The 14,709-nt window shown below is 31.4% G+C and overlaps 1 protein-coding gene across 6 annotated transcripts; it reads right to left on the bottom strand.

The window, feature by feature from the left end:
• Positions 1-1,513: 1,513 nt before the first annotated feature.
• Positions 1,514-14,053, bottom strand: LOC107891398 (disease resistance protein RPS2). 6 transcript variants are annotated; one of them, XM_041081909.1, is made up of 9 exons: positions 13,910-14,053; positions 8,256-11,104; positions 7,385-7,879; positions 5,919-6,548; positions 5,652-5,762; positions 4,917-4,988; positions 4,647-4,839; positions 2,817-2,907; positions 1,514-1,819 (listed from the first exon to the last, which is right to left on the bottom strand). In XM_041081909.1, exons 2-7 carry the CDS (start codon positions 11,031-11,033, stop codon positions 4,759-4,761), a joined length of 4,167 nt encoding a protein of 1,388 aa, XP_040937843.1. In that variant the 5' UTR covers positions 11,034-11,104; positions 13,910-14,053; the 3' UTR covers positions 1,514-1,819; positions 2,817-2,907; positions 4,647-4,758. The 6 variants fall into 6 exon arrangements, with proteins under 6 accessions (XP_040937843.1, XP_040937841.1, XP_040937840.1 ...); XM_041081907.1 differs by lacking the exon at positions 2,817-2,907 and having other exon boundaries at positions 1,515-1,819; XM_041081906.1 differs by lacking the exons at positions 1,514-1,819; positions 2,817-2,907 and having other exon boundaries at positions 4,022-4,839; positions 5,250-5,762.
• Between the last annotated feature and the right edge of the window lie 656 nt (positions 14,054-14,709).

Raw genomic sequence — 14,709 nt, 5'->3', positions numbered from 1 at the left:
AAAGAACAATATAACATAACAAAAATACTATACATATAAATCTACGTACGTAAAAAATATACTATTATAATAATAAATATAATAATATTATTAAAATACCAAATACAAATATAATAAAGATATTGAAATAAAATAATAAAAATAAGCCGATACGTAAAAATATATACATATACATATATACTAAAACATGTATATATAATAATAATGTAAAAATAACAAGAATATTTAATAAAGAAATGAAAATAAATGAAGAAAGGATTAAAATTAAACTAAAAACAAAGTTGTGGGGCCGATTTAAAAAGAAAATGAAGAGAAAGGGCCTATTTGAACACGCTAGAAAACAGTGGGGACCAAAAACACAATATTCCCTGTTGTCCAAAACGCAGCTAGCACGGAGGGACGAAATTGAAAACCATGAAGAATTCTGGGGGCCAAATTAAAATATAAAAACTTAATTGTAAATGCATGAAAAAGCGGAGGGGCCGATTGAGCAAATAGCCCCTCCCTTAAAAAAAACACGCGGATCCTAGTCGGAGCGGGTCGGGTCGACCCGACCCAGGGCAAAACGACGTCGTTTTATGCCCTAAGTTTTAAGGACAAAACGGTGTCATTTTTAGAGGCTATAAATAGCCTAAAAATCAGAAAAAAAAATTCATTTGAGAGCTGGGAAAGGAAAAAAAAAAAGAGAGGGGAGAGGGCTGAGCGATTTCCGGTGGGGAGAGAGGGCACCGGTCCGTCACCGGACCTTTGCCAGCGTCGGCGCGCGCGATGGCCGAAATTTGAGAAGGTATATTTTTCTCTCTTCTTTCGTATTTATTTTTTTATATTCGTATATATAAACAGTAAAAGAAAATAGATGGATCTTTCTATGTGTAAATTCTTGCGAAAAGTAAAAAATAAAGTGAAAATGGATCGAATATGACACCTTATTCTGAATCTAACTCCACTGTTTTAGTATTTCTTGCTATGGCTGAATGCTTCTATTGGTTGTTTGAGTCTCTTTTACTCTATTTTTTTTTGTACCCAAATTTGTTCCCCCCCTTTTTACAGTTTTTTGATTCGGGTTTTTATAACCCTTTTTCATCTAATTTCCTATTGTTTCTGTTTTGTCTCTTTGCATGGGATGGGTACGATGGAGGTGACAGAGGCATTAGGTGCAAACGGTATGGGCAGTGCCAGGTTTCGGGCAGAGGAGGAAGTGGTTTGGCAGCTCGCCTAGGGGCTGAGTAGTCGCGCACATGGGGCAACAGCGCCAGAAACCCTAGGGTTTCTGGCTTTCCAAATTTTTTTAGAGTCTTGGGCCTATCGGGCTTCACTGTTTTGGGCTGGTGTTGGGTTTTAAGTGTTTAGGTAATGGGTCTGGTTGTAACTGCGTTTTGGGTATTTGTATTTGGGCCCGGGCAATTTAAATGAGTCATTTGGTTTTGATTGTAAACAGGCCAAAATTGGCCTACAACACCTGCCATTTAACATTGTTTAGAAAACTTTATAACTTATAATGACAAACATCACAATATAAAGGTTCACCCCAATTCCTCATGTCACCATATCATGCAAGTTTATGCAAATAAGGCTTAGGAAAATTTTGCAATTAAAGTGTTCAAATGGCATTAAATTCATAACATGAACTAAGCACAAACTTGACCATTCCTACCTTATCTTACATTACCAACATTGACAATCATCACATAAGTGGTTACCAAACAAGGACACATTCTATATACATGCCACAATGATAATTACCAAAACCAGCATACTCTTTTCGCCTCGGTATGAGATCCACACTGATCTGGCTTTTAGATTTCCAACGATTAATGATCTACATATAAAAAAAACAACCATAGGTAAACATTTAATGCTTATTAAGTTCAAATGAAATTTACAACACTTACCTTGATCATAGGTAAGCATGTTACTACCAAAAGATTAGGCATACATTTAACTAGAACATGGCACATAATGTCACAATAAAGTGAGCATAATGAACATAGGTATCCATATGAATTAGGCATTATTACATGTCCAAAGCATTACCAAATTATACCAATTCATATAATATCATCAATATTTCATATACTATCATCAAACTACTAGTTCATACTATTACAATTTTAACCACATATCTTAATAGCTTATCAAATTCGGTTCATTTTCATTTTTTGATTTTAATATTCACTTTTAATGTTTCACCCAATGGAACCTTAGTGAATAGGATTCAAACATGTGGGTCAACTAAACCACACTAAGATAGCTCGTATGAGCATAAACTACACCACACCAAAGCTTCGAAGTGTAAAACTTGTAGGCATCAAATGTATATACATATTCAAATACATCCTTCCACCATACCAAGGTCTCCGTAGAGATAGTGAATACTCGATGATCTGCAACAAATGTTGGATCCCAAAATAACATATCATAATCTCCACATCGTCAACTAACCCATACAAAAGCGTGCATATGACCCTATTGGCATGCCACTGTATCCTAGCCTTTTACTAAGTTCACATGGGCATCAATCATCCATATTTGCATACTCATAACCAGTAAATATCTTATATCAGTTTTTGAATTCTATCAATTGAATCTGAACATGAATCACACATACATTTGAAGATACATTTTAATAATTTTTTTCATTCTTATAGTTACAACCAATAGACATAACATCAATCACTTATCTTAATTCAATTACATTTTCTAGTCAAGTATATTGATTTCCACCAAAATCTTAACTTAACTTCAAGCATAAATAAAATGAAAATAAGCACAGGAACACCTATTCAACAAGGGTAATAAGTTCCATAAGAACTTACCTTTCAAGACACAAAACGAGTTGGTTTCTCAGGGACTATTCCACAATTTTTATATTTCCTCTACAAGCTTCACTTTTATCCAATTTTTGTTCTATACAAATATATATACATACCAAATCAATATCATACTTAACAAACCATAGTCATTCAATGGCTCACAAAAAAATGTCATGAGGTGCATGATTCAAATTAACTCATTTTTTTAAAACACTCGTATTTTTCATTTTTTTCAATTTAGCCCTTGAACTCGAGATAAGCATATTTTTCAATTTCTAGCTTCGAACCAAAATCTGATTTCACATTCTTTCATTAAGGACCTATACTTTCTATTTCTAGCATAATTTCATGATAGGTTTTACATTTATTCAATTTGGTCCCTAATGTTAATAAGCTAACAAACAAGTTTATTAAACTTTACAATATAGTCCTTTTCATAATCTAAGCTCAATGTCTATCAATTCCAAGCTTATTTAATCAATTATCAACAATGGAAATTTGCTAAAAATTCAACAATTGAACAAATTGATACATGGGCTACTTAAATCAAAATCTCATGGTCATAAATTTATTTAAAAAAATACATGAATTTAGCTTAAATTACCTTTCAATTGATAAGGTCGAATGCTAGGAGAACTTTGAAGCTTTCATTTAATTTTTATCTATATGGACGGGGGAATGAATGAAATTTCCCACTAACTTATCTCTTTATATTTAGATTAGAAATTATTTAATCTTAATTAATTAACTTAATTATAGTTTAATTATAATAATATAATTATTAATCAAACTTAATTAGAATGTCATCATCATCCACTAACTATAAGAAAATAATGGTTTAATTATCATTTTGGTCTTCTAGATAATTGCTATCTAGGTCCTCAAACCTTTTCTTAATTAAAATTTAGTAGCGATTTAATTAACTATTTTATCAGCTAAATTACTTTATCATTATTTGTTATATTCTCATATTAACTTCTTAAATATTCCTATTTTATATTTATAAACTCGGTTCACAGAAATGGGGTTTCGAAACTGCATTTTCTGGTACACTAAAAATTGAGCCGTTACAATTATATCATTATTTAAATTATTATTCGAAATCTCTTTTATTTATAAAATATTATTTATCTTAAATATTATTTATATTAAATATGGTATATATTATTTATTATTCAATTTTTATTTATAAAAAATAAATGTGTATATTCTCGTGTATATGAGGAAAAATACTAATATAATATAAATACCTAAAGATACAATAAGCGAGATACTAGGGATATAAGAATTAGAATCCTCTCCACTTTTAAACCCAAGTTGAAGAAAGAACATATGTTATTGAAGGTAAGAAAAACCTTCTCTTTTTCTCTCCATAAAAACCTTCAAAATTGTTTATATATATATGTATGTATGTGTGGGCCTATTTAATTTAGGTCGTTGGGTGTAAAAGAACATACATAATGCAAAACCACCAAATATACCTCCCTTTCCACAAGACTATACTCACATACACAACCAATAGAAAAACCACGAAATAGAATATATATCATTAAAATATCACATTCAACACTAAAACATGAATCAAACCCAATATTCATATTCACAAAACTTGACTATTCTCCCCTCCAATTTATATACTGAGCTAAGAACAACTCACAATTCCAAAAACACAACAAAAATGGAACTCCAATGTTAAAATGAAACCTGAAAATTGACTTGTTTCACAATTATTTCACATTCATCTCTAAATGAGATGCAATAAATGGACATGATCCAATATTAGACATACAGAAACAATCGATTAATAGCCAAAACAAATGAATGAGTCATTACCTTTCAGTTGCCTCCGATTAGCCAATTAGCTCGTTTTCTTACTTTGGATCTCCATGATTTTCCCCCAAAACCGACTTGTCATTACTCATTGACATGAAACCTTGTTCCTTACCTATGTTCCATGTCTCTTTTGTTTCTTACAAGGATTGCTTTGATCTTTCTCAGAATTCTCATATTCTTTTATCAGGTCATTCTATTTTCATCACCAGTAATAATATTAGTCTTGGAATGGAAACAAAGAATAATAAATAAGAATGAGTTTAGGCTTACTTGGGAATTAGAAGTTGAAAGATGGCTTAGATATTCTTCAGAATTCTTGAATTTTTCTACCATGTCAATTTGCTGTGATCAACAAGAGAGTAGAAAAATTAATGAGTCGCTTGTGTAAATTCTAAACAATATATAATAACATCCTCTTTTAATAATAAATATCATTTTTTCTTCACCATGCTCTTTCTCTATTATGTCTATTAACCTTAACAAAGCTTTTTCTCATTCCATTTCTTTGGTATTGATTGGAGAATATTATCGATAATGAAACCTAAAACCAATTACTAATTTTTCTAAATACTAAATAATAAGGAAATTTGGAAATACGCATACATGTTCTCTGAAAAATTGTCGTATGGTGCTATTAAGGTCGCTTTCCCAACGCTCTTCATAACATCTACTCTAATGGAATTCTACTTCGTTCAACATTGGAGTGTTTGAGTGTCCTTGAGAGAATATCTTCATCTTTGGACAATCTTCCACAATTACAGTTTGTAAGGATGGGAATCCAAAAGTATAATTCCATGATGAGCAGAAGCTTTCTAACTTTGGTAGAGATTCAAGTTCCAAACTGTTGAGTTGTGGAAAAATGATTTCATCTTGATCATTTTTGTCCCCACCTTCTATTATTTCTTCTATCATTTTGCAATTTAGTATACTCATTTCTTTGAGATGCACTAGACTTTTGGCTGTGGAATGTGTAATTAGTTTTATGATTCCATCACATTCTCTTACCTCCAAAATTATCAGATTTTGGAAAGATATTGATGATGGAATTAAACGCCATATCTCTTTCACTCCAACATTCCATCCCAAAGTAAGTTGATGTAGATTTGGAAACGTAAACTGCATAATTCCCAATTATTTGTTAAACAACACAGACAGATAGAATATGCATTTTTGAAAATTAAAACAGCTAACATTAAAAAAAGTAATATTATGGTAAAGAATTTAAAATCAAAATAAGAATAATAAATAAGAAAATGGTTTTGAAAATAATACCTTATTTACCCAAAAGAGGGGTTGTTCATTAATGTTTCCACTTATTTCTTGAGAAGCAAACAATATCTCTACTTTGTTACATCCATACACTTCCATCTTCTTCAATAAATGCCAACTTATGGCCTGCGTCTTATGGCATATACTTTTTAGATTTGGCAAGCCAATGAGAGTCAAGGATGGCAGACATGAAAATTCAAATGTAATAACATTCGATTGAATGAGTTGGGGAGAAAGTGATTGCATAGCACTAACGTTAATTTCTTGGGATTGGGATTCACATATTATTTCTTCTAATGATTCACAATTCCATATGCTCAAATTCTCAAGCTTTTGAAGTCTCATCAACATACTCAATGGAAAAACATTCAACAACTTACGACAACCTTCCAAGAAAAAAGAAGTTAGTTTAGAATAGGAATGTTCATCAAGTTGGTTAGGCCATAACCTTTCCACGTTTTCCATGCCACCACTACTACTCAAACACTTCTTTACCAATTCTTTCACGCTATCATCATCACGACATGCTTCTAGCTCACATTCCATAGTTGTTCTAATATCCAAATCAACATCTTGTACCTCATATTCAATGCCACAACAAATACCCAATTTCTTTAGCACAGGAAATATCACCTATATTTACATGCATAATTCATTTGAATGTGTCAATAACTATTTACCAATAAGTAAAGATAATAGAAAATTGTTGCAGCTTCTTACCACAACTATGTATGTCATGTTTTACATTTTCTTTTTCACTTAGCTCAGGAATGTCATCATGTTTCAAAACAAAACTAAACAAAAATTAATCTTTTAACCTTAAAATGTTAGAATGCCCCTTTAAAATAATACAATATTTGTGATGTAAAAAACTAAATGTAAAAGGATCAAACACTAAATACTCAACATATGATAAATGTTAAGAATTAACTATATCATTTTTAATCATCAATGACCTTTTTATCAAATTAAATTATTAATTAATTAAAGTTATTTCTATTTTACCATTAAAACCCATCATTATTAAATTAATTTTCCTTAATTAATATTTTTATTTAATAAAATATCAAATACTAACTTTTATGCACATGTTTCATTATTTATCAACTTTTATTCAACATGCATATATATATACATATGATTAAATTAAATATTCATGTTATCCTAACAAAAAGGAAAACAATATTTATATTAAATTCCTATTGGTATCAGATAAATGGATAAAATAAATTCAACTAAGAGAGAAGATTTTTTTATATATTATATATTCTTTAACTTTCAATATTCTACTAAAAAATGTTATAATTAGAAAAGATATTAATTGACATCAATCAAATTAAAAAGAAAATATTATGTTATCTTATCTAGAATGCATTTGGATATTCTATATTCTAAATTTATTTTATAAGATAAGAGATATTTATATATATACACGAAATTAAAGAAAGAACAAAAAAACATTAACATACATTCTCACTGAAGAGATATTGTGCCTGAGGTACACTAGGATCGAATGAGATATTGTTTCCAATACTTGCAGTCTCAAAATGGAATGCACTCAAAACAGGACATTTCTTTATTTCTAGTTTCCTTAAAAATGGAAATTCAATTGAATTGATTCCACAACAAAATCTTTTGAGATTAGAAAGATTGTTGAGTTTCAACGAGTTAAGCTTAGGGAACACCCTTATGCTGTTGTTAATCCTTTCTTCTCCACCTAGTATTCCTTCTATTACGTTTTCCATTTCATCACAATGAGAAACAATAAGTGTTTCTAGTTGCACAAAGCTTTTAACCATACATGAAGTAAATGCACACTTCAACTTATGGCATTCCCACACTTCCAAACGTGTTAAGCTATGAACAACAAGAGGCATCGTAAGAAGTTGATCATCATGCCATATTTTTTTGATCCCATTGACTGAATCCAAATACAACTCCTCCAATGCCACAGGAAACAAAACCTACAAATAAAACTATGTTTCGCATCATGTCTTAATTATCATTCAAAATATATATTAAGGATAGTCATATAAACAATTCTACCTAAGAATTACAACTCCATCTGCTCGGATTCTTTTTTTATATTAATTGGTTTCAAACAAGCTCCGTACTAGGGGAAGTACCCTATATTCTTCTAAGTTCTGCTAACTAGTGCATTTTCTACCCGTTTTAAGGGTACTTAATATATCATTTAATATCCTCAAAATATAATAATAATAATAATAATAAGACTCTTCTACGTAATTTAAAAGAACAGAAAAAGGAAAGGCATATCAAAATAAAAATTCGTTGGAAGCCATAAATAAGAGAAGGAAAGATAAAGATAGAAATAAATACCATTTTACCGAAAAGCCACCTGACAGATTTAAGGGTTTTCTGTGAATACCAGGCGCCATTGAATGTGGGCAAATATCGTAACGATAAAGAACGTAATTGAGGGAATTCTAAGTTATCATTCTCGCCAATCTCTTCTTCCTTTTCAACAATTATGAACTCTCTCATGTTGTTGCAATGTGATACCTCAATTTCTTCAAGTTGGCGAAGCCTTTTGGCTATGGAGAAGGAGAACAAATTCTTCAACATCTTGCACTCGCTGACTTCTAAGAACCTTAGTCGCCCAAATGATTCAGCTTTGAGTTGAGCTTCACATATTGACTCCAAATTCATCAAACTATGAAGATCCAATGACTCCAAACAAGAAACAAACATCCTGGAGCCTATCACAAATTTCATATCTGAGACATTCGAGAGCTTGAGATGCTTTAAATGTGGTAAGCCTTGGTTAACTGGGTCGTCAAGCATTTCCCTAACATCTTCCGCTTCATCTACGTACAGACTTTCAGTTTTTCTCAACAATAGTTTAATCCCACTAAACAAATTACTACTTCTTTTCATCTTCAGCTTCAACATTCTTGACGCTTCCGTCCTCGTCTCAGTCCAATACCACTTACCATCTCCAATGCAAATCTTGTATCTTTCCAGCTTTCCAAGAAAAATGTTATCTTCTGGCATGGCTTGTTCATTAGGAACACGTACTTTCAAAGTGGTCAGACGTGACAAATGCTGCAACTCAACCAGACTAGCATTGCTTCTTATAAGATTATCACTTCCCTCAACCTCCCATCTATCAAAGCTATGAAAAAAGTATAGTTCTTCTAATCTTGATAAACTTGACAACACGTTTGGTGATACTACTTTAAGACTGTAACAATAGCTCAAGTCTAGCAATTTTAACCTCCTCAACTGTCCTATCTCCTTTGGGAGCAGTCTAATACCAGAATTACGGAGGTCAAGGATTTCTAAATTTACTAACTCTCCTAACATCACTATATCTTCTACTCCACAATCTATCAAACGCAACGTACAAAGACTTCTTAGGGAACCAATGGAAGAAGGCACGGACGACAAATTCACTTTCTCGAGACTCAAGACTTTGAGTCTTTTCATACCCTTAAAAAAGTTATTTGGAATTTTTAAACAAGAATCCCTATTAACCATAGCGAAAAAGGTAAGGTTCGGACATTCCAACTCATCAGAAAGCTCACTAACCTTAGTATGTTGTAGGCTAACAAGATTGTAGTTTCTCATTGTTTCGACATCTGACCACCCTTCAAATACATCTTCCTTTCCTAAAGCAAGCCAGCCGCGGTCCCCAGAAGCAATTGAAATGGCAACATCGCAAACAACATCATGCATGCCAAAGCATTCAGGGGTAGAACCAGCAAGTAGCAGAGAAGAGTCTTCGAGCTCACTAACCAACGTTAATACTCTGTTCCGTACTTTTTGTATTGTGTCAAGACCATGAAATAAGCCCAAGCCTGTGCAATATTTCAGCAAGTCTTCAATGGCAGCATTATGACCCATTATACTGCAGAGCAAGAAAGTTGATTTAAGGTCCTCTGTTTTCAAATATTTGTAGCTCATTTCTATAGCTGAATACACAGCACCTGGTACCCCCCTGCAGTTTACTTCAGAGGGCTTTAGCTGCTCCAGAGCATCCTCCCATTCATGCAAATTCTCCTTATGTTTCAAAGCCTTTGCAACTGTTGCAATAGCGATCGGCAATCCTGCACATTTTTGGGCGACTTCATTTGCTTTAGACTGCAAGTCAGATCTTTCAGCAATAGGACCAGCCACGATCTTAAACAGGTTCCATGCTTCATCTTCTTTCAGGATATCAATTGGAAGGCTTTTCTGAGAACCCATCGACTTCAATACTTCGAGCCTCCTAGACGTCATCGAGATCTTCAATCCCTTGTGTTTATCTACAGAAGGAATTCCAAGTGCGTCCAAGTCATGTTCCTCCCAAATATCATCCAAGATGATAAGAACCTTGTTGATTTTCTTTAGCCGATCATGTAGCCGGGCAGCTCGTACATCAACGCTCCTCTCCTCAATTTTCAGGCCTAACTTCTCCGTAATCTCATTCTGAATATTTGAATTGTTTGATGCTTGTGTTATGGCAACCAAGATCACTTCATCAAACAGCTTTTTCTCCTTGGCAATGATTTGTCTGGCAGCCTCTTTGACAAGTGTGGTTTTGCCCACACCTCCCATCCCGTACACTCCTATTATGTTGACATTATCATCATTCAATACCGCCATCAACCCATTGAAAGCATCGCTTCTTGATCCAAAGGCCTCGTACTCTTTGACAGGTCTAATGCTCATCCCTTCAACAACAGAACGGTAGGAAACTCTATCAAATTGATCCTTTCCATTCAAGAGTTGGGTTATGGCCTCCATCTCCTTTTCAGCTTTCTTGCTGAGATGGTAACGAGACTTGATACCAAGAAGAAAGCCAGCGAAATAACTCTCCATCGCTTTCTTTTCATCCTCCTGCAATTGTGTTGTAGCCTGGTCAGAGATCTTGTCATTCACCATTGTCAACCACCTTTCAACATCATGGAAAATCTTTTCCCCATTCCTATTAGCCTCATCAACAGATTGCTGCACCCTTTGTCTTGCATCCTTCAGCTCTTGAACTTTACTCCAAAGGTTCTGAAACTTGCTCTCATGATTGAACAAGTAACCAAGTTGTTCTGGAGTGGAGTCAACCATGTACTCAGCAGCTTTGCTAGCAAGAGATTCAAGAATGGAAGCAAGAGCCCCCATTGTTTTTCTTTTGACAAATATTTCAAACTATACAGCAACCGGGAAGCAAATCCTTGGAACAATGGCACTCACTGGAAACAAAATAAAAAGTTATTGATTAAAATATCTTTTTATTAAACTAAAATATTTAATTTTATTAAAATTAGACTCTTTTATTATATTCAACTCTTTGAAATAATTGTAACAACCACAACTTACTAATGATATAAAGGCGAGATCATTGAGTGAATTAAGAGTTTAGTTAATGGGGCAGATTTGAGTGGGGTTAGGTGGCTGTCCTGTCTTTCCATTTGTTTTATAGGTGGATTCATGTTTTTGCTCCTAGTGGTATTTGATGATTTCATTTTGATAATGTGTGGAGTTTTATGTTGCAATCGGAAAACCAAAACGTCATTAGAACAAAGTTTCAGTATGCGTTATCAACAAAGATTCAAACATTTGAGAGTTATATATGATTTGAATGAAGTGTTTCTAGGGTTACTTCCTCCATGGAAACATCACAAATGGCCAACAAATATTAAAGTTTATGGGTTTTTGGTCTTATTCCACAATTGGGATTTGGGTGCTAAGAAACTTTGTACTTTATTCTTACAGTTTATTATAATGGCTTGTAAAATTTCTTCTTTACTAATGCCACTTTTACTTTGATATTTGTTGGCCATATTTCTTCACTTTTGATGTTTCCAAGGGGAAGTAGCCATAAAAACACTTCATTCAAATCATTTATAACTTCCAAGTGTTTGAATCTTTGTTGATAATCCACACTGGATCTTAGTTCTAATGACAGTTCAGCTCCAATGGTTGCCTGAGATGAGTGATAGACTTGTGTTTTTTTCTTGGTTTTGATGAATGTTAATTACCAAAATTATTCCACAGGTGTTGTGTTGCACAAAGAGGACACAAACCAGGGGTAGATGTTTAGATCACAAGAGATATAATAGGTTGTCAATGTCAAATTTATTAATAAAATTTTATATCTACTTGTCATATAAAGTTATAGATACTCAAATTTTTTCGAAAAAATTAATTAAATCTTTATAATCTTTATAATTAAATCTTTGTACTCAAATTAATTTGATCCCATTGTAGCCGGAAGCACTAAATCTAGTACAATGAAGCAAAAACTAAAGGGGTTTGACCAACTAGTCAAATTGAAGATCAACTTTTAGTTTTCAGTTTCATTGATTCATGTAAAAATAATTGATCCTGTTTGACCAGAAAATATTTTAAATTAAAATATTAATTTGATTAAAATATGTTAATATTTTGATAAATATGAATTTATCTATTCAAATTGTTAATTATTAAACTCCTTTATATTATTAAACTTTGAAAAAAAATCATTTTATTTATATATATCATTATAATAGATTACACAGTATTCATAAATATATTTTTTAAAATGTTAAAATTTGCATTAGATATTAATAAAGATTTTATATGCCATCATTCTTATAACATTAATTTAGATTTAAATTATATTAATTTTGAAGTTAACTTATAAATTTTTTTATACAAGTTAATTTACAATTATTAGATAATTAAATTGTATGATTTTAGTAATGCAAAATATTTTAAAATAAAATTATTAGTTCATTTTTTAATAGTAGAAATTAATAGAAAATATTGATAATAAACTTTGTAATTATAAATATTATTAATTGTGAAATGATAATGCATGATTAATAATATTAATAGTAAACCGTTAATAAATAACAAAAAAATAATCACTCAATTATTTATGAAATAATTTAGCATCAAATTATTAGAGTAATCAATTTATACACCAAAGTTAAAAATATATATATATATTTTTTTTGCTATTCAGTGGTTTTGATCAACTTTTCTTTGAAATGTTTTCCTGACTTTGAAAATTTAACAAATTAGTTGCTAGCATTTGTAAAACGATTGATATTATGAAATTATATATTGGTTAGAATATTTTAATTGATTATTTCACGATTTGGATATCAAATACTTCAAGTCAACAATTTTATCAATTTTGGTAATTGGATTTATTCATAAAAAATTGTAAACTCTTTCTATATATCAAAACCCTTTAGTTTATTAATGCCAGGTTAATACAAACTAGAGGTGTTCATGGATTAAATCGAGCCCAACCAAAATTTTAAGCTTGTTTGTTGGGTCCGGCCTGAATAAAAATGCTACAATTCAGGTTCGGCCGTATTAATCTTTTTATATGATTTCTTTTATATAATTTTTTAAAAAATATAATACATTAAAAATATTAAAAACATTAAAGTAAATGTTCCCAATAAATTAAAAATAAATTTTTAAAAAAAATGTATATTTAAATAACACTAAGATAAGTGCAACTTAACAAGCAAATGTCTCTAAAATAGTAAAAAAAATTAATAATAAAACAAGAGTTATACAACATCTAAATAATAGCAAAAAAATGGTAGCAACATAATAGTGAAATAGTAGCAAAATAATGAAAAAATAATAGGAAAATAGCAACAAAACAATAAATAAAAAAAAGAAGCAAGAAAATAGGAAAATAAATAAAAACTTTTTTTGCATATTTAGGCTTGGCTGAGCTTGGGCCAAAAAAATCTTACTCAAGGCCCAGCCCATTTTTAAACGGGCCTTTTTTTGCCCCAAACCCATTTTTTGAATCTATATTTTTATCCAAATCCTTTCACTTTTTGGGTCTGCCCGAGTGACATAAATTAAATTAAATGATCATCTTATAATTTGATAATCTCACCTGCGCAGCATATATTCAATAACAAAAAAAGAAAAGAAAAGAAAGAATAACATTATTATCATAGATACTCCTCCTAGATATCAATGTGGGAAAAAAATAAGAGTAAATATCATAATTAAAAAATGAAAAAAACAAAGCACCGTACATCCTCCTCCTCCGCCTGAGGTTTAGAGTTTTAATTTCTTTTGAAAAGCAAGTGAGACTGAGAATGAAGGAGCAGAGAATCAAAGGTAAATACCCAAAGGTACAAAGTTGGATAAATACTACTACTACTTCTATAAGTATATAAATAAAGCTTTACAATATATTTCTTTCTTTTTCAATTACTTAAATGTTGCTTTAAATAATTTGTTTTGAAACCAAAAGTCTTGGTCTTCCAACTTTAGTCACGGGTTTACACATTAATTTCCATATAGAAAATGACAATTCATTCATTTTCTTTGGATCCACCAATCTGAAATTGAAAGCGGTTTTTATTATTATTATTTGGATTCATTTATTTACATATTGCGCTGTTAAGTTGAATATAGGATGGGTTGCTGTTAGAGGGGTGGCGAATAAGCAAGATGGGCAATAAATTTTGGATATAATTGGTATTTGGGATTTTGTTTAATTTTTATGTTAAATTGTGGCGAATTTTAGATGGCCTAACTATTTTTCAAAGAGAGGAATGTAAGAAGTTTTCCATTCACATAAACAATTTGGAGGTAGTCAAAGCTCTTCAAGACATTCACATGACTGAATTAACTTCGGCCTTAGTTAGAAGAATCCATATGGTCTTACAAACCATGAAACAATGGGAAATTAACCACATCCCCAGAGAGAGAAATTAAGTTGTAGACAGTCTTACAAAAAATGACTTCAAAGAGAAATTCAACATTGCAGGTATTTGCAAAAATTCCAGAAGAGATAGTAGCGATTGTTAAGATTGTTAGAGTTTCAAAT

This window comes from Gossypium hirsutum, chromosome A11, assembly GCF_007990345.1.
Source record: "Gossypium hirsutum isolate 1008001.06 chromosome A11, Gossypium_hirsutum_v2.1, whole genome shotgun sequence".
NCBI classification, from domain to species: Eukaryota; Viridiplantae; Streptophyta; class Magnoliopsida; order Malvales; family Malvaceae; genus Gossypium; species Gossypium hirsutum.
This window is presented reverse-complemented; position numbering and strand designations above follow the sequence as displayed.

Coding starts and splice junctions, on each gene's coding strand:
- LOC107891398 (XM_041081906.1), bottom strand. CDS start 11,033: ATGGGGGCTCTTGCTTCCATTCTTGAATCTCTTGCTAGCAAAGCTGCT. Junction 6,549..7,384: donor AATATCTCTTCAGTGAGAAT/GTATGTTAATGT, acceptor ATGTAAATATAG/GTGATATTTCCTGTGCTAAA. Junction 5,763..5,918: donor CCCTCTTTTGGGTAAATAAG/GTATTATTTTCA, acceptor GGAATTATGCAG/TTTACGTTTCCAAATCTACA.